At 47.0% G+C, this 20,747-nt stretch overlaps 1 protein-coding gene across 5 annotated transcripts in view; it reads left to right on the forward strand.

Annotated features, from left to right (window-relative positions):
- Window positions 1–20,747, forward strand: part of ERICH1 (glutamate rich 1) — a 65,224-nt gene that overhangs the window by 16,334 nt on the left and 28,143 nt on the right. For 4 of the 5 annotated variants that reach the window (XR_004429166.1, XR_004429164.1, XM_033177764.1 and 1 more), the window contains exon 3: window positions 19,418–19,552. Coding sequence is in view for 3 of the 5 variants with exons in the window: in XM_033177764.1 (XP_033033655.1) it covers window positions 19,418–19,552 (135 nt within the window). In the remaining 2 variants the exon portion in view is untranslated. Of the gene's footprint in view, window positions 1–17,997; window positions 18,511–19,417; window positions 19,553–20,747 lie in introns of those variants that run through there. The other variant, XM_033177779.1, reaches the window with a different exon arrangement.

Genomic DNA, 20,747 nt, shown 5'->3' on the forward strand with positions numbered 1-20,747 from the left:
CCCATCAGCTTCAATCCCTGCAGTGCAGCTCCACTCACTTGTGAGACTGTGAGAGACCCCCGCTGAGAGACACGGGAAGAGACCACCTGTGTGCGGCATGTCCTACTGAGAGACACGGGAAGAGACCACCTGGGTGGAGCGCATCACACTGAGAGATGCAGGAAGAGACCACCTGGGTGCAGCACATCCCACTGAGAGACACAGGAATAGACCACCTGTATGTGGCACATCATACTGAGAGACGCATGAAGAGACCACCTGGGTGGAGCACATCCCACTGAGAGACATGAGAGTAGACCACTTGTGTGTGGCACATCTCACTGAGAAATGCGGGAAGAGACCACCTGGGTGCAACACATCCCACTGAGAGACACGGGAATAGACCACCTGGGTGCAGCACATCCCACCAAGAGACACAGGAATAGACCGCTTGTGTGCAGCACATCCCGCTGAGAGATGCAGGAGAAGACCACCTGGGTGCAGCACATATGGGCGGGTCCATTCTGTTCCGCAGTAAACACATAAGTCCGTAAAGCCAGACGTGGGTTCCTGGGTGCCATTTCTGGGGATCTCGTTCGTGTTTCTTTAGCGGTGGTCTCTCACTGGGCATTTGTTCGCCATGCATTTGTGTTCCTGAGAGCTGCATGGTCTCTGGTTTTCACACACCTTATAATGGAGCCATGCAATGGGATCTCAACAGGCAGTCCTTGTCATCCCACAGATCACCTTCCAGCCCCACAGGTCAGATCTCCGTTGACTGTGAACACGTTTTCCCACAGACGTAATATTCTGTGTGGTGATTCCATTTCCAGGCCCCCTCAGAAATCCTGTCTAACCTGCGATGTGATGAGTGCCACGGACACCATTCTGGTCCAGGATTGAAGACAAGTGAGAAGGAAAAGGTTTCCTTCATGTCTCCTAGATATGGGGTTACACTAAGCATGCTTTTCCTGTGGGACAAATCCATGTATTCCATGTTCCTTTCTGCATTTTTCCCATATGGCTTAATGTTTTCAAATGGTACAAGCTCCCAGTGTAGTAGGATAACATTCCAATTAAGGAGTAAGTGACTGCTGTTGGGCATATTTTTACCTTTTAAAGAATATACCTGTTAAAGGCTGAATTGCTCCTCCCCACAACCACCACCAGCAAATTTGTAAGTTGAAGCCCTAACCCCCCGTACTTCAGAATGTGACTGTATTTGGAGATGGGGTCCTGAAGTTGATTAAGGGTCAGTGAAGTCATCAGGGTGTGCCCTAATCCAATATTACCGGTGTCCATATCAGAAGACGAGATCAGGACACGCATACGTACAGAGGCTTGACCCTGTGACAACAGAGAAAACAGCATTTGCAAGCCAAGGTCCAAAACCAGCCCTGCTGAGACCATGACCTTGGCCTTCCAGTCTTCCAGGCTGTGAGAGAACAAATGTCTGTTGTTGAGTTCACTCAGTCCATGGGGCTTGGTAATGGCAGCCCTAGAAAGCTAATGCACTGTCCATTGTGCCTGTTAGAAATGTTCTTGCTTTTTCAATCAGCATAACAAAGTTTTTAAAGAAAACGCAGGTAATGAAAATCTGAAAGAAGCAACAAAAAATACTTCTGGAACTAATAAAGGATTATAGTGGGGTTGTATGATACAAGGTTAATACACAGAAGTCAACTGCTTTCCTATATGTCAGCAAAGAACAACTGGAACCCAGCACTTTGAGAGGCCAAGGCAGGCGGATCACAAGGTCAGGAGATTGAGACCATCCTGGCTAACACAGTGAAACCCTGTCTCTACTAAAAATACAAAAAATTAGCCAGGCATGGTAGTGCACACCTATAATCCCAGCTACTCGGGAGCCTGAGGCAGGAGAATCACTTGAATCCGGGAGGCAGAGTTTACAGTGTGCCGACATCGTGCTACTGCACTCCAGCCTGGGCGACAGAGCAAGACTCCGTCAAAAAAACAAAACAAAACAGTATCATTTATATTACCATCACCCTCCCCCCATAATAATATATTTTGGTGTAAATCTAACAAATGTGTACAGCATCTATATGAAGAAACTATAGAATTCTGATGAAAGAAATCAAAGAAGACTAAAAATTGAGGAGATATTCCATGTTCCTGGATAGGAAGACTCAATATTATAGAGATACTCATTCTTCCTAACTTGATATACACATTCAATACAATCCTGATTAATATCCCAGCAAGTTATTTTGTGAATATTGATGAACTGATTCTAAAGTTTAGATGGAGAAGCAAAAGACTAAAAATAGCCAGCAGAATATTAAAGGAGAAAAATAAAATCAAAGGACTGGCATTACCTGACTTCAAGACTTACTTACCATAAATCTACAGTAATCAAGACAGTGTGTTGTTGGCAAAAGAGTAGACACATAGATTAATGGGACGGAATAGAGAGTACAGAAATAGACCCACATAAATAATACTGACTTAGGTCATTTGATAAAGGAGCAAAGGCTATTCAGTGAATGGTCTTTTCAACAAATAGTGCTGGCACAACTAGACATCCACATGCATAAAAATATAGACATAGACCTTAAATCTTTTACAAAAAAAATCTTGTTAAAAATGGATCTGGGCTGGGTGCGGTGGCTCACGCCTATAATTCCAGCACTTTGGGAGGCCGAGGCAGGCAGATCACGAGGTGAGGAGATCAAGACCATCCTCACTAACACGTTGAAACCCCATCTCTACTAAAAATACAAAGATCAGCTGGGTGGGGTGGCACACACCTGTAGTCCCAGCTACTCGGGAGGCTGAGGCAGAAGAATCGCTTGAACCCGGGAGGCAGAGGTTGCAGTGAGCTGAGATGGTGCTACTGCACTCTAGCCTGGGCTACAGAGCAAGACTCCATCTCAAAAAAAAGGATCTTAGACCGAAGTGTAAAATGCAAAACTATAAACTCTTAGAAGACAATATGGGAGGCAATCTAGGTGCCCTTGGGTTCAGCAGTGACTTTTTAGCTACAACACCAAAGGCTTGATCAATCAAAGAAAGAATTGATTAGTAGATGTCCAGCTGATAACTTGGACATCATTAAAATTAGAATCTTCTGTTCTGCAAATGACACTGTCAAGAGAGTGCAGAGACAGGCCACAGACTTAGAGAAAATATTTTCAAAAGACATATCTGACAAAGGACTGTTATTCAAAATGTTTCAAGATTTCTTAAACTTAAGAAAATGGGCCAAAGATGTGGACCTCACCAAGGAAAATATGGTGCAAATAATCCTATGTAAAGATGTTTCACATCGTTTGTCATCAGGGAAATGCATATCAAGACAATGAGACACCATCACACACCTACTAGAGGAGACAAAATCCAGAACTGACAACCACCAAATGCTGGAGGCACAGGAACTCTCATCACTGCAGGTGGGAATGCAAAACAGGGCAGCCACTTTGGAAGACAGTTTGGTAGTTTCTTACACAACTAGACATATTCTTACCTGTATGATCCAGCAGTTATGCCTCTTTTCATTTATCCAAATAGATGGAAAACGTCGATAAACCTGCACATGGATGTCGATAGCAGCTTTATTCGTAACTGCCAAAACTTGGAAGCAACGAAGATGTCCTTCAGTAAGTGAATGAATAAGCAAATTGTGGTGCATCCCGACAACAGAAAATTATTCAGGGCTAAAAAGAAATGAACGATCAAGCCGTGGAAAACACGACGGGACCTTGAATGCTTATTGCTGAGTGACAGAAGCCAGTCTGCAAAGGCCACACGCTGTGATTCCAACTCTGTAACTCTGTGGAAAAGCAGAACCGAGGAGACCCTGAGAAGATCAGTGGCTGCCGGGGACTGGGAGGAGCAGGTGGAGCGCAGAGGACTTGCAGGACGGCGAAACCGCCCTGTACGATGCCGCCATGGTGGGCGCATCTTATTCTGCATTTTCTCCAACTCAGGATGTACGAGAGTGAACCACAATGTAAACTGCAGACTGGGGTGGCAACAGTGTGTCAGCGTCAGTTTATTGATGATAACAACGTACGACTCTCATGGTAATGGGGAGCATGTGCACTGTCATGCCTTACAAGTAGCAGGCCGTCCCTAACATTTCCTGTTTTTCTCTGAATTTTACTGAACCAACATTTTTAATCTTTTCTAAAATTGTATTTTTAGGGTTGATTTGCTTTTTCTTTGCTGTAACCTAACAAAAGTTTTAAAGGTGATCATTCACCAATAACATCTGGTGGTAGGAAGATGAAATTAGGTGGGGCAGTTGAAGCTGTATGCATGGATGGATGATGGATCATTTCTAAGTGAAAAAATAATATCTGTAAATTCCAGGCCAGTTTCCTTCTAGAAGATATGTGTTTTCTTGCCTAAAGTGATTGGCTTTTCACTTTTAAAATCACTATTTAAAAATAAACACTTTCAGACCTCCTTTTCTCTCTGGAATTGTCAGGAGACAATTCTTCGCATCACTATTCCTGTTTTATTTTACTAAGTTATGCACTCATGCAGCAGTGGCATATGGGAAGCTTACAGTGTCAGGATGATTATTTCAAGTTGGTGTTGAAAGAGTTCTGATTTGTAACTGGCTGGTCCATTGTGATTCTGACAAAGCACTTGGCCTTTGAAGTTGTTGGTGATCCTTTGGGTAACATCTTTTCACAGAGCTTCAGCATTCAACCACTTCATTTCAGTGGCATTTGTAAGATACTGTTTAATACGCAGATGTTAAATTAAAAGTCAAAATACTGATGTGAGTTGACCTAGTCTCACAGGGTAAAAAATTGTTTTTCCAGGGAGCAAATGAGAAGGTCGGGTGCACAAGCCTTTTGCTGAACCATTGGAGCCATGTCCAGGTGGAGGTGCCAGCGCAGAGTCAGGACGGGTGGGCACACCCCAGAAAAACAGACTATGGCCCTTGAGGGAGGACCCCGCCAGGGTAAGCGTGCAGACGCTGCCCCTGCTTTGGTTCCCTTGGTGACATGGTCTCCCATGTGATTTCGGAGGGTTCACACTCTGGTCTATCAAGTCTAATGTCCTTGGGTGAGTTCCCTGGACACTTTAGACCCTTAAATTACAAGCAACCAAAACCACTTGGCCCTTGGCTTAAAAGGGAATTTGTGATGATGAGGTCGTGTCACACGGACGAGATAGATAAGGCTGCACCCCAGAAAGGTAGCCTAAAATTTACCATTTCAAATTAACCAATTCAAAGTATACAATTTAGTGCTTTTTAGTGTATTGACACTGTTGTACAACCATTCTATTACCACCATCTAATTCCAGAAAATTCTTACTACACCAAAAAGAAACACCTTGGCCGGCACAGTGGCTCACCCTGTTACCCCAGCACTTTGGGAGGCCAAGGTGAGTGCCTAGGAGTTGGAGACCAACCTGGGCAACATGGCGAGTCCCCGTCTCTACCAAAAAGTACAAAAATTAGCCAGGTATGGTGATGTGCACCTATAGTCCCAGCTACTCAGGAGGCTGAGGTGGGAGGGTCACTTGAGCCTGAGAAGTCAAGACTTCAGTGAGCCAAGATTGTGCCACTGCATTCCAGCTTAGGCAACACAGTGAGACCCTGTCTCAAAACAAAAAACAAAAAAAAAAACTCCTTATCGCTTAACCACTCAGCCCTTCCCCACTCTCTCTAGCCTCTGGAAACCAGTAATCTGTTTTCTTTATAGATCTATCTGTTCTGAACATGTCATATAAATGGAATCATACAACGTATGACCCTTTGTGTCTGGGTTTTTTCATGTAGCATAATTTTTTAAAGGGTCATTCCTGTTGTAGCATGGGTCAGAACTCACTTGCTTTTTTAAGGCTAATATTCCATTGTGTGGATGGGCCACATTGTGTTTCTCCATTCATCAGCTGATGAACGTTTGGTTGTTTCTCCTTTTTAGCTGTTGTCAGTCATGTTGCTGTGAGAATCCACGCACATGTTTTTGTGTGGCCTGGCGTGGACGTATGTTTTCGATTCTCTTGAGTTTATACTTAGGAGTGGAAATGCAGGGTCAAGTGGTAACTCCAAGTTTATTTTTTTCAGAAACGGCTGGACTCTTCCACAGCAGCTGAACCATGTTACATGCCCATGCCCACCAGCATTGTATAAAGGTTCTCGTTTCTCTACGTTACATGCTCACTAACGCTTCTTTTTTTTTTTTTTTTTTTTTTTTAGATAATAGCCATCCTTGTAGGTGTGAACTGGTATCTCATTGTGGTTTTGCATTTTTCCGATGACTGAGGATGTTGAGCATCTTTTCCTGCGTGTTGTCCTTTTGTATATCTTCTTTAGAGAACTATCTGTTTACATCCTTTGCCCAGTTTTAATTGGATTGTCTTTCTGTTGCTGAGTTGTAGGAGTTGGATGTACATTCTCCATACTGAGTCCTCATCAGATTTGCAGATATTTTCTTCTATACCATGAGTTATTTTCTCAGTGAGGTCCTTTAAAGCCCCAAAGTTTTTAATTTTGATAAAGTTCAGTTTATCTATTTTTTTTTTTGTGGCCTTTGATTTTTATATCATATTTAAGACATCATTGCCTAATCAAAAGTCACAAAGATTTATGCCTAGGTTTTCTTCTAAGAGTTTTATAGTTTTAGCACTTATGTGTAGGTCTTTGATCCATTTTCAGCTGATGTTTGTGTATGGTGTGAGGTAGAGCTCCAACTTCCTTCCTTTGCATGTGGGTATCCAATTGTCATAACACCATTTGTGGAAGACATCATTTCCCCATCAAGTGGACTTAGCACTCTTTGAAAATCAGTTGGCAGCCGGGTGCGGTGGCTCACACCTGTAATCCCAGCACTTTGGGAGGCTGAGGTGGGTGGATCACTTGAGGTCAGGAGTTCGAGACCAGCCTTGGCCAACGTGGTGAAACCCCGTCTCTACTAAAAATACAAAAATCAGTCAAGCACAGTGGCGGGAGCCTGTAGTCCCAGCTACTTGGGAGGCTGAGGCAGGAGAATCACTTGAACCCGGGAGGCAGAGGTTTCAGTCAGCCGAGATCATACCACTGCACTCCAGCCTGGGTGACAGAGTAAGACTCCGTCTAAAAAAAAAAAATCAGTTGGCCACAGATGTGGGGTTTATTTCTGGACTCTCAATTCTATTCCGTTGATTTATGTCCATCCCGTGTCTGTACCATCCACCATCTTGTTTTGACTGCTGTGGCTGTGTACTAAGTTTTGAATTGAGACGTGTGGGTCCCTCTACTTTGTTCTTTTTCAAGACTCAGGGTCTCTTGCAATTCCGTATTAATTTTAGGATCTGCATGTCAATTTCTTTTGATGGGTATCGCACGAGTTTGTAGAACACTGGGCAGTATTGTCTTAACAATATTACGTTGTCCAGTCCCTAACTTTATGATGTCTTTTCATTGAATTAAGTCCTCTTTAATTTCTCTCAACCATATTTTGTAGTTTTCAGACTGTAGTTTCTTTTTTTTTTTTTTTTTTGAGACGGAGTTTCACTCTTGTTGCCCAGGCTACAGTACAATGGCATGATCTTGGCTCACCACAACCTCCACCTCCCGGGTTCAAGTGATTCTCTAGCCTCAGCCTCCCGAGTAGCTGGGATTACAGGCATGTGCCACCACGCCCAGCTAAATTCTTTTTTGTATTTTTTTAGTAGAGATGGAGTTTCTCCATGTTGGTCAGGCTGGTCTCGAACTCCCAACCTCAGGTGATCTGCCTGCCTTGGCCTTCCAAAGTGCTTGGGATTACAGGTGTGAGCCACTGCGCCTGGCCTTATCTTTTTTTTTATATTTTTCCTTCCAGTACTTCCAGGACATAGAAAAGTTTTACCCTTTTTTAAAAAGTTTATTCCAAAGTATTTTATTCTTTTTAGTGCTATTGTTTAGTGGAATTGCTTTCTTCTTTGTTTTCTTTTGGGAACGTTCGGTGTTTGTGTGTGAAAATGCAAGGGATTTTGTGCATTGACCTTGTATCCTGCAGTTTTGCCGAACTAGTTTATTAGCTCTTACAATTTTGTTGTGGATTCCTTAGGGTTTTCTATATACAGTCACACATCACTTAACAATGATAATGCGTTCCAACAAATGCATCCTTAGAGGATTCCATTGTTGTGTGAGCAAAGTCTGCTTACACACAGGAGACGGTGGAGCCGGCTGCAGGCCTGGGCTGTGTGGCACAGCCTGTTGCTCCCAGGCTGCTTGCCCGGTCAGTACATGCCTATGCTGTAACACGATGGTGAGTGTTCATGTATCCAAACATTAAAGAGGTAGGGAAAGTGCGGTGTTACCATCTTCAGGGTCTGCGTTATCTTGAGGCTCTGCCATCCCACATGCAGCCAGCCCTTCACCAGCGTCTTGTGTGGTGCATCACGGTGCAAGGTGCTGTCATCTGTGATTTCAGGTAGTTTTACTTTTTCCTTTGTGAGTGAAGATAGTTGTACTTTTCCCTGTCTAGTCTGGATGCTCTTTGCTTCCTTTTGTTGTTGTTGTTGACTAATTGCCCTGGCTAGAAGTTGTACTATGATGTTGACAAAAAGTGCCACGAGTGGGAATCCTGGTCTCATTCCCGATCTTGAGGAGGAAGCATCCCCGTTTTCACCATCCTGTATGATGTTAGCTGTGGGTTTCATACGTGGCCTTTATCATGTTGAAGACATTCCCTTCTATGCCCAGTTTATTGATTTTTTTTTTTTTTTAAATCATGAAAGAGCAGCATATTTTTTGAAGTGCTATGCCTTGGAAATGTTAAAGGAAAATGTTATAATTTACTTGCACCTGGAAAAAGAGAAGTCTTGGCCAGGGGCAAAATGATGAAATCACAACAAAAAAGGTAAGAACCGTGGGTCACTTCTGCACGGGCCATCGCGCAGGGTCCGTTGAGATGCATGTCCAGGAGGAGGCCTGTTGGATATCAGGGCTGGGCCGAGTGGTGCGCTGTGAGGGACAGGAGGCAGCCAGAAGAGGAACAGTGCCCACATCCATCCTTGGACATGAGACGGAGGAAAATGTTCTTGTACAGTTAGGACAAAGCATGGTAATTATGGCGATGATTTAACCAGTTGATTGATATTTGTTCACGTTACACGATCTGTTTCTTTGGTTCTAGAAGAGTGTTGATAATTCCATTTGTCCCAAAGATAAGACTGATTTGTCAACAACCAAAATAACCAGGGTGTGCGCATTTCGGTAAATTTCTTTCACTGAAGAGCCCATGTTGAACTTTATTTTTAAGTTGTCAGTTATATGTTGCAATATATTTTAGATTCAAATAATTCTCCAGGAATTATTATTAAAAACAGCAGTGTTCTGCCCATCACTCCAGTCACACACCCTCCAGCTCTGCAGCGGCTGCTCCGGGGTAAACTACCCCCGTTTCAGAGTCACACACTTACACTGTTGCTTCCTGTTTTCTTATTCTTTTTTGGCAGGGAAGGAGAGGATTAAATCTTATGTATTGACTTTGGAAACTAAGGATTTCCTTTTTTTTTAGCACCTTCCCCTACCATGGATGCATATTTTTTACAACCCCTGTCCTTCCAATATAATTTTTTCAAAATGTTTGTACATCAGTATTGTTTACATGTTTATGTCTCCATAAATATAGTTTCTTGCTGACTCACGTAACACGTGATTATTCCATTTTGTGAAAACTTTCGTGGCGTGAGCGGAGCTTTAGTAGAGTTAATAGTTTTCTTGGATTTTTGCATTTTCTCCTAAATACTTAATAGTGCTAATTTCTCCCCGCACCTCCCTGTCCTATGGTCAGACACATTCAGGGCTCAGTGAGCTTCATCTTTCGTAGCCTCTTCCAGACCATTCCACCCCCAAGCATGGGCCGCCCCCAAGTTCTTGCTGTAACTCCCCATCTCGCCTCTCCCAGGGGCTTCCTTTGCTATCCTGGCCTCAGTCTTTTCATTTCTTGGGTTTGCTTCCATTTTGTTGAAACACATTCCCTAGTAACTTCCTGGAAAATGGTTTTTGGGAGATAAATATTTTAGAATCTTGAAGGTCAAGTGTACCTTAATTCTTGTACTTAAAATTTGTTTTTTGGGGTGTAGAATTCTGGGCTAAATAATTGTCTCACACTTTAAGACTTTTAACATCCATTGTCGCTGGAGAAGGCAGTTGCCTTTCTGGTTCTCGATTCCTTTGGCTACGAGCAGTTTTCCTCCCTCGCGGCAGTTTGCAGTTTTGCTTCTGGCCTTCACATGGTGGAGCTTGATGCTGCGGTCTTGAGCGTGGTCTGTTTTTATCTGTCGTGGCCTCCGTAGTCTGGGCACGTGTGCCGCTCTCTTATTTCCTTGATCATTTCCTGCTCTTTGCTTTCAATCTTCAGTGTACAGAATTCCTGTCATTCAGACATTGAGTCTCCCAATAGAGTCCCCTTTTTTCTTCTCCCTGATTTTTTGTGGTTTAGTGGTTTAAGGCCACTTTCTGGGAGATTTTCTCAAACTTCATCTTCCACCCTTCCTGCTGCACCCTTCATTTCTGTCATTGCATCTCAGAGTTGGAGCGGGAAGGAGAAGAAGGGTCTCCCACACTCTCTGTGGACAGGTTCTCCCTCCCTGTTTATCTTACGGGGACTTCGCCTTCAGTTGTGGTGTCGAAGGCTCCCGGGGGCCAGACCTGGCCTTTGCAGAGAGTGAGTTCTGGTCTCCCACCGGTGGTGGGGAGGCTTCCACAGCCTGCCTGCACCCCTTTTCCTCCCCACTTCCAGGCTCCCTGGCAGCCCCACTGGAGCAGGTCTCGTGTCTGATGTGTTTCGGCTGCCGTTGTAGGACTCAGTATCCTGTCTACTTTTCACCTTCCAACACTGTATTTTTTTCATCTGTCCTTCCTTTGTCTTCTGTGTGTTGCAAACCCACTTATTCTCATTTTGGTGGGGCCTTGGGAGGAGGATGGGGTGTGTGCATTTGTTCTGTCCTGCACCTTCATCTGTATCTTACTGACGTGCCATTAACAGACAGGATGGGTTCATTTCTGTCCACTTGGCTGTGCTGAACTGCGGTTCCCACAGTTCCCTCCCCGAATGTTCCTGGTTAACGGGGGGCCACGGGAGGCTCTTCTGCCTGAAACTCGGAAGGTGGACGTAAGCCCTTTTAGTTTCCGGCTCCTGGGGGTGGAAGCCCACGCAGCTCACGTGCATTGTTGCAGACTTGCTGCCTGCCTAGGTGCTGTGGGTAGTTCTGGGCCTCCAGCTCTCTGCAGCTTCTTGGACCCTCCTTCAGCTGACCCCAGGCCTGTGGGGTACCTGGCCTGAGTAGGACACCTGCTACTACCGTCAGCAGCAAGGACTGAGACAGGCTTCCGCCTGGTTCCCTGGGCGTCCAGCTCTCGCTCCTGCGTTCTGGCTTCCGCCCTGCCCCTCTGCGTCCATCACCAAGGCTGTGCGGGCCGAAAGGGTCCACTTTGGCGGGTCTTGGCCGTTAGCTGCGGGCACTAGTGTTACCCCCACACAAGATGCAAACCCTCCTGCTGAGTTGTGACCGTCCCGTCACAGAACCTGGTGCTGAGTGTGATGAGAGTGAATCCTGCAGCACGGACTGCACCGTCCGGCCTCTTTCATGTTTTGCTTTCGATTGTGCTTATTGTCCATTTGCATTTCTTCTTCTAAGTGTCTGTTCAAGTCTTTTCTGTCTTGGCTGGAAGTGGGAGGTGCCTGCTCCTGTGGTTTCTGATATCTTTCTCTGTCTTTGTGTGTCTGCACTTGGGGAGTTTCCCTGGGGTGTGTACCTAGAGAGGTGTTGGTTGTACATTTCAATGAAGGGACAGATTCCCAGCTTGTCTTTGAAGCAGCTGTGCCACTGTGTGCCTACTTGACTCTCCTGGCATTCTTGTTTCTCCAGGGCCCAGTTAATCCGCAGTTTCACTGATCGAGTGTGAGGTTTCTGTTTCTTATTCAATGCACGTTACCCAGCTAACGAAACTGGACAGCCTTTCACACCTCCTGACCATCTGCCTTTGCCTGTGTTTCTTTGCCATACCCCAGAGCAGCTGGGAAGCTGAGGCACAGACGCGGGCCTGGGACAGAGCCGCTGCCAATTTGTCTTACCAATTTCTGGGGTTCTTTAGATGCTCCAAAGCCCAGCAAACACCTTTTCTTATGGATTGCCTTTTCTTTTCTTTTTTTTTTTTTTTTTTTTTTTGAGATGGAGTCCTGCTCTGTCGCCCAGGCTGGAGTGCAGTGGTGTAATCTCAGCTCACTGCAAGCTCCGCCTCCTGGGTTCAAGCGATTCTCATGCCTCACCCTCCTGAGTAGCTAGGATTTCAGGCGCCTGCCACCACACCCAGCTAATTTTTGTATTTTTAGTAGAGATGGGGTTTCACCATGTTGGCCAGGCTGGTCTTGAACTCCTGACCTCTTGATCCGCCCACCTCAGCCTCCCAAAGTGCTGAGATTACAGGTGTGGGCCACTGCGCCTGGCTGCCTTTTCATTTGTAAAAACGTCAGTGTCTTCCATTGTTTAGAAGTTGATATAATGTGACTTCATCTTTAATTTCATAGTTTTTGTGTTTTAAGAAATTTTTATCTAAAATCTACCTCAATAGCAAAGATATTTTATACTTTTATGCAGAAAAAAATACACATATCGTAGTTAGACAGTATTTGCCCTCGCAGTTGTTGTCTGGTGTGAGTTGGTGGTCCGACTCTGCGCTGCTCACCTGGGGCTGCAGTTTCCTCAGCCCTCTGTACTGGGCCAGCCCCCGTGGCAGCGGCTCTGTCCCAGGCCCGCGTCTGTGCCTCAGCTTCCCAGCTGCTCTGGGGTACGGCCTGCTCCCATCCTGCGGCGTGCTCCCATCCGGCAGGGCAGACCCGTTGGTACTGCGTGCTCCCATCCGGCAGGGCAGACCCGTTGGTACTGCGTGCTCCCATCCGGCAGGGCAGACCCGTGGTACGGCGTGCTCCCATCCGGCAGGGCAGACCCGTGGGTACGGCGTGCTCCCATCCGGCAGGGCAGACCCGTGGGTACGGCGTGCTCCCATCCGGCAGGGCAGACCCGTCCACCTGATTCTTCTTCAGCCCTTGCTCTGCCCTTCTTGGCCATCGGCTTTTCCATGTGTATTTTAAAATCAGGTCAAGTTGCAGCATTTGTGTCATTGGTGGATGGTTTGGGGACAGTTCACATTGTCCATGATACTGCATGCAGCGTGGTTGGCACCTGCACTTCCTTTTGGCTGCTTTTCCTCCTTCTTTTTTGGGCCAGATTGCGCTTGTCTTGAGAGCTCGGCTTGCATTTCAGGAAGGTTTGCTGTGTTTTATCTGGCATTGTTAAGTATTTTTCAGGAGAGTTTTTCCTATTATCTTATCTGCCATGTGGAAGCCTCTGATAAAGGAATATTTTACCAAGACTGTGATTAGCTGGTTAAGAGTCTGTGAAAGACAGCAAACCACATCTGCACGGAGGAGCCCATCCGATGGGGCCAGGACCTCCACGGCTGAGCACCTTCTCAGAGCAGCCACGAGGCAGTGGCACCTTTTATGGCCCAGGAAACAGCACAGGAAACAGCTGGTAACGAGTTGTAGCTTGGAAGCAGGGTAGTGAGGACTGAGTGGAGCTTTCGGGCGTGTGCATGTGTGTGGGTCTGTGCGTGTGTGCGGGTCTGTGTGTGTGTACAGGTCTATGTACCTGTGCGGGTCTGTGCACCTGTGTGGGCCTATGCGTGTGGGCGGATCTGTGCGCATGGGCGGAACTGTGTCCATGTGCGGGTCTGTGCGCCTGTGTGGGTCTGTGCACGTGTGCGGGTCTGTGCGCCTGTGTGGGTCTGTGCGCCTGTGTGGGTCTGTGCCCTTTGTGGGTCTGTGCGCGTGTGCGGATCTGTCCGCGTGTGCACGTCTGTGCACTTGTGTGGGTCTATGCGCGCATGTGGGTCTGTGCGCATGTATGGGTCTGTGTGCCTGTGCGGGTCTGTGCGCCTCTGTGGGTGAGTGTCTACCTGCTCCTGTGTGTGCATTCTCGTGTGTGCTGAGATCTTGGATGCTGGAGCTTGTCTAAATACAATGAAAATAGGAGGGAAATGAAGCCGCCCTCCTTCTCCAGAACGCCTGCTTCTGTGAGTCGCCATCTCCCTGAGAGGTGGAGAGGGTCTGGGTGCGGCGCACAGCGGAGATACCGGGCAGCATTGTTCTGCTTGTCCTCGGAATTTACACTGATTTCAGTTGATGTAGATCTAATTACTTGAAATGTCGTGGTACCAGGAGAGAAGAAGGCCGTCAGGACAGCAATCGGGGTGGCCTCCACTCTTCTGTCCAGCCCTCTCCTCGGGCTAGCGCTCCCTGCCTTAGCATTTTGCCAGTTATCCTTGCTGGTGGGAAATACCATTTTCTTTCATTCCTGATAATAACCAACCTTACACATCTCATTTCAGAATAACTGTGACCATATTGTAGAATGGAGCCAAATGCGCGGCGAGTTTCTGAGCTGAAATTTAGTGGGTTTGGGGTCTTTTTGAGATAGGGTTTCCCTGTGTTGTACAGGCTGGAGTGCGGTGCCTCTTCCCAGGCATGGTCCTGGCACCCATAGCCCTGTGCTCCTGGACTCGGCTGAGCCTCCCACCACGGCTGAGCTGAGACTTTGGAGCACGCACAGCAGTTGTGCTTGGCACTTGCAGTTTCTCTGCAAGATGATCCTGGAGACCCTCCCTGGTTAAAAAAAAACCCACAGAGACTACTTAGTGCTACTTGGTGGCATCCTATGTGAGGAGGACAGAGGTGCACCATGGGCCCTGGTTTTGCCTCCAGCACTTTTTCCAGCAAAATGGACAAAAGACTTTTCAGGCCAAACACAGTGGCTCACGCCTGTAATCCTAACACTTTAGGAGGCCAAGGAGGGAGGATTGCTTGAGCCCAGGGGCTCAAGGAGACAGTGAGCCCTAATCACGCCACTGCTTTCTAGCCTGTGCAGCAGAGTGAGACCCTGACTCTAAAATAATTTTTTAAAAATATTTTTCAAAACTGTGTAATTTTTCAATGACCACCTTGTCATTGAGAATTCAGGAAAATGGATACTCATCAATTGCTGACAGAAATGTAATTCAGGGCTGGATGTGGTGGCTAACACCTGTAATCCCAGCACTTGAGGAGGCTGAGGCAGGAGGATCATTTGAGGTCAGGAGTTCAAGACCAGCTTGGGCAACATGGCAAAACGCCGTCTCTACAAAAATTATCTGGGTATGGAGGTGCGCACCTATAGTCCCAGCTACTCGGGAGGCTGAGGAATGAGAATCGCTTGAACCCGGGAGGCAGAAGTTGCAGTGAGCTGAGATCGAGCCACTGCACTCCAGCCTGGGCGACAGAGTGAGACTCCATCTCAAAAGTTAAAAAAAAGGGATATGATTTAGGATGGCCTTTCTTAGGGTAGTTTATGGGATGCATTAAAATATTAAAGTGTTCTGTCTTTGGCTGAATAATCCCCTTCTGCATGTTAAATTGACTCATATCCACAACCCCTGCACATGGAGGGGCCTAGAGGTCATGCCTCCGACTCCTGTCCACACCCACTCCCAGGTCCGATGGCTCCTGTGTCACAAGTGCACACGTCTGTGGTCCCCGTGAGCTCTCCAACCTGGGCCCAGCCCCAAACGCAGGGATTTTTGTCCCTTGTAGCCCATCAGGCAGCTGCCTTATTCCCCAAAACAAAGCTCCTGGTCCCCACACTCCTCATCTCGGGGAGGCCTCTCCCAGGGGCTCAAGCCTAGGTCACCCCACACCCGTCACCCACTCTGCTCTGTCTCTCAGACCCACATGCTGCTGCTACATGTCCCACATCTGCTCAGGGAAAACCTGCTGTGCTGACCGCTGAAGTCCCTCTCCTCCTGAGAGGGACACCTGTGTGGGTGGCTGAGAGTGGCAGGAGGGGGTGGGCACTGTGTGGCTTCCACAAGGGCTCTGCGGGGTGGGCGGGGGCAGGGAGACCAAAATGGCCAAGAGCTGGTAGAACCTGCCCTGACCCTTCACCTGCCCTCAGGCCTCTGGCTCCGTGCCAGGTGAGGGGATGATTTGACAAGGGAGGCAGGAGGAGGGGTCGCCCGGGGCTGGGCACCTGCAGGCCTGTCACTGGGAGTCTGAGCCAAGCTTCTCTCCAGGCACCCCTGAGGTGTGGGCATGCAGCAGGAGGCACCGTGGGCCCTGGTTTTGCCTCCAACACTTTTTCCTGCTAATTCAGTTGGCCCGTGTGGGGTCAGCGCTGCACAGGCTTCTCCATCGCTATTCAGAGAAGAGACAAGGCCAAGCCTGTGCCTGTGCCAGCAGGAGGCTGGGGAGTGACTGGTGTCCGCCTTGTCCCCTGGGGCCATTCACAGCTGTCAGGAGGGATGGGAGCCTCAGCACCAAGACAGGCCATGGGTGAAGAAGCAAGAGGCCGTGAGAGTTCACTGCTGAATTCATTTGAAAGACAGAGGAAAGAACAATATGTGTGCATCTGTGTATACACAGAGAGCCCTGCTAGCACATGCAGCAAGTGGTAATGCCAGCTGCCTCCTGGGAGGGAAGTCACGGTGAGGACAGGAGAGCCCCACGGAGGTCTCCAAAAGGAAGGAGATGAGTGGAGGGTGAAAGGAAAGAGCACAGGTGCAGGCTGATGGGGAGGAAGGAGAGGGAGGGAGGGTGAGAGGAACAAGCACAGGCACAGGCTGATGGGGAGGAAGGGGAGGGAGGGAGGTGGGAGCCGCTGCGCTCTCTCAGAGGCAGGATGGCTGGCCTCTGCCAGGTGCGCGGCATAAGGATCTGTGTCAGATGTGGGTTCTGCTCACAGCCACCATGGTGGGCAGGTATCTGTGGCAGTCTTCTCTGATTTCTTTATTTTCCTGGTGAAGCAAGGGCAAGGGCTGTGGGGAAAGGGAGGAGGAGCTTTGAAAGATGGTGTGAAAGCCAGGAGGGGAACGGATGAGGGTCTCTTCCGCACAGGGCTGGGTGGTACCCGGCGGTCGCCTGAAGTGGGCCAGGGGCTGGCCATGAGCCCCTCCATAACTGATGGCTGCCAGGACCAGCCCAGAGGAGCTGAAGAGAATGTGACGGGAAGAAAGGAGCCAGGTTCAATGACACCTGCGAAGGGGTGATGCTGGTGGAACCCACAGGACACCCAACCGCCTGTCACCCCTGGGCTCTGAGCCACCACACTCCTCTGCCTTTCTTGAGGGATGCTGGTGCTTGTGACTTGTCCAGCAGGGAGGTGGGGTTCTGACTGCCCCTCCCTGACCCTGACTCTTAGATGCCAGGTCCGGGGGAGCTATGCTTCACAGATGCTGCATTCTCTGTGCGTCCGGCAGAGGAGATGATGGGACGGGGAATCTTCTCGCTGTCGCCCACCCCGTAAAGTGTAACCAGTCTCTTCCTTGTAACTGATCAAGACATGTAACATCCAACTTGTGCAAGGCATAAATGTCCTCACAGGAAACCATAAGTTACCCAAAAGAATATAAAACGTCAGAACCAGAAGGTATTATGGATTACAAGGTCACCGTGATTCACAGACGGGCCAGCCTTGAGGCCCCTCGTGGTGCTCCTGTCTGCCTGGTGCCTGTGACTGTGGCAGGAGGTGCCACTTACGGCTTAGAAGTGCAGCCCCGGCCCGCGGTCAACCCATAGACTGGAACTGTCTCCCTGGCGCGGTACGTTTTGGACCCATCCTCTTAGCTGCGTCCTTGTTTTCTTGTTTTCTCTGCATGAGTCGTTGAGTGTTCCCTGATCCCTCCCGTGTCCATCCTAATGATTAAGTGAACAGTGACATTTCTAAGTTCTGTTTAACTTTCTTATTAAGAAAGATTTAGCTGATTAAAAGCTTCCAAAAATATTCTGTGAAAAATGATCAAATGTTGATTTACCCACTAGGGAACAGTGTACTTAGAAGCCATCTCCATCCGCCCTTGGCTCTGGCAGGGAATGACATAGGAATTAATCGGCTGCAGTGAATCAGATTAGTTTAAGAACTAGGATTCTGGCACCCTACCTTCAAGACAGCAAAGTATATTGACGACAGTGGAACCTGAAAAGGCTTCAAGGTTTTTACAGTTACATTCTATTATGTGTGTTAGTGATTTTGCTCAATATCTGTCATTGTTGTTTCCAAAATCAAATGCACATCATTTGGTGAAAGCCCAGCTGGGATGTCCACTTGTGTTTGTCACCTGCAAGAGCGTCACTGCCGGATGTCCACTTGTGTTTGTCACCTGCAAGAGTGTCACTGCCATATTCTGCATGTAAAAAGGAAGACTAAAGTGACAGAGGCTGTCTAGTATCCGACAGTTTGAGAGGAAGTGGCCCTGCTGCCTTCCAGACAGTGTGCATGAAAAGCCGGCAGAAGCACCTGCCCGCTAAACCAGCAGATCCCTGTGCAGGAACCAAACAGCCACGTGCGCAGAGGGGCACACAGGGAGGTCCCAGCAGCCATCCACAGTGGTGATGACCTCTGGCAGAGGGGCACACAGCAGGGGAGGTCCCAGCAACTGTCTGCAGTGGCAACGACCTCTGGTCAGCTCCACGTGGCCATGGAGGAAAGTGGTTAAGTCCTGGTTATAATTCCATCACATGGGATATGATGTAGCCATTAAAAGTATGCAGATTTAAGTTGCAATAAGTCATTTTAACATGCTGTATTCACTCTAAATGATGTTATACATGTAAGATACAAATGTATAACTTATATGAGTGTATAATAATACAGTGTGTGACACAATCCCGTGAAGATGTATGTGTGTCTGTGTCTGCTTGTGTATTTGTGTCTCTCTCTGTGTCTCTGTACATGTCTGTGTCTGTGTGTGTGTTGTCCCTGTGTGTGTGGTCTATATCTGTGTGTGTGGCTGTGTATGTTGTTTCTGTGTCTGTGTGCCTCTGTGTGAGTTGTCTGTGTATGTGTGTGTGTGTGTCTGTGTCTGTGTTATCTCTGTGTGTGTGTGTTTTCTGGATGTTGATGTGTCTGCACATGTGTGTCTGTTGTGTGTACCTGTGTGTGTTGTCTCTGTTGTTTATTGTGTGTACCTGTGTTGTCTCTGTTTTCTGGATGTTTGTGTGTCTGTTGTGTGTGTGTCTGTGTGTGCACACAGCCACCGTGTACTCATGTTGTTAGCACGTGTGGAGAAAAAGACCCAGAAGTCTGTGCACTAAAATCCCCAGGGACTCCTGGTGTGATGATAAAGGGTGTGTCATGCGATGCTCATGAATTAGTTCTGTTTTGTATTGTATTACAAAACTTATGTATTACATAATAAGTAATTTAATGTGAATTCAAATAATCATGGACAGTTCCTTTTTCTTGGCTGGATGTGTAGCTGACTTGCTTTTCTGGCACAATACTTGACATATTAAAGTCAGTATTTATGACAGTGGTTAGGTTTTATTGAGCTATTTGATTTCACGTCTTGAATGAATTTAGAGAAACGATGATGTAATCAAGGCAAATAAATGTATGACTGCGTTTTGTGATATTTACTAGTTCCTGCTATTTTCCTCCTGTGTTGCAGACGCTAGCTCTGAGACCCCGACTGCCAGACGGCTCTACACCGCCAGTGGGCCTCCCGAGGGCTATGTCCCCTGTTGGCCCGAGCCCAGCAGCTGTGGGAGCCCTGAGAACGCCTCCAGCGGGGACGACACAGAAGGTAAAATGCTGGGTGGGAGGAAAGGTGGACATCTTTGCAGATAAGCTCTTATTTCCCAGTTTTGAAGTATTGTAATACCTTTATCTCAGTTTATATCTGGGGGGGTGGGTGAGCATGTTCTTACACTGCATAGTGAACCACATGGTGTACGTATGCATTCTACAGCCATTAAAGGTGATGCTTAAAAAACTTGTAATGGCAGGAAAAAAGGCTTCATATGGGGGAGATTGAAAGTGGGAATATGACTATAGCCCATGTTTGTTAATGCTTTAGGAGTATTCTGGAACTAAATACATATTAAATGCCATTAAATAATTGTTAACAGTACTTGTCTTGGTTTAGTAAAACATTATTTTCTTGAATTTCCAAGTTTCTCAAAATTTCTGAGATGGTACATCAAATTTGTAATCAAGGAAATAACTTACTTCGAATCTCTTTTAGAAAAAATTATTATAATTGCTGTTGTTGCATGTCGTATGAATGAAAGAACATTTAATATTCTCTTAATACAGTTTACTGTTGAGCGTGGAAAAGCTGGAGTTGCCCATATACTTTTTACTTTAAGAGGGATATGGTTCTTTTCGCTTTACGTTGATCTTTTTTAAGGTGCACAAGAGGAATTTAGAATTTTCAAATAAAAGTTGTACCTAGATGATTTGTAGCAATATATAAACTAAGAAACTCTATACTACAAACATTAATTAATTTGTCAACAAAATGTGGTTTTTGACTGCTTTTGTCTTTCTGGCTTCCTAAAAGATCAGAAACCATCAAAACAAAAATGAGATAACTAGGGAATAATGGATTCATCCTTTCAAGCCCTGTTGAAAATCTTTGAAACACAATTATTAGATAAATAGATTATTTAACTAGAAAATTTAATTGTGTTCTTATGAAGATAAATACTCTGGGTGAATATGCTTCATTGCGTACTTAATCTGTTCAAGAAGGAAGCTGGCCTTCGCTCTCGCCCTTCCTGTTGTCCGCGGCTGGCTCTCACGCCCTGTTGTACCCCGTTGTCCATGCTGCTCATGTTCCCAGGGCAGGCCTGTGCTGGACCCCAGGGTAGAAGGCTCACTTGGCCATGAGCCAACACTGCTTCCCAGACAGGCTGTGTCAGGACCGAGCTAGGCCGTGTTCTTCCAGGAAGTGGAAAGATACTTGCACCAGGTGGACGGGCATTCCTCTTCACAAG

Source organism: Trachypithecus francoisi, unplaced genomic scaffold, assembly GCF_009764315.1.
Source record: "Trachypithecus francoisi isolate TF-2019V2 unplaced genomic scaffold, Tfra_2.0 Contig01558, whole genome shotgun sequence".
Taxonomy (NCBI): Eukaryota; Metazoa; Chordata; class Mammalia; order Primates; family Cercopithecidae; genus Trachypithecus; species Trachypithecus francoisi.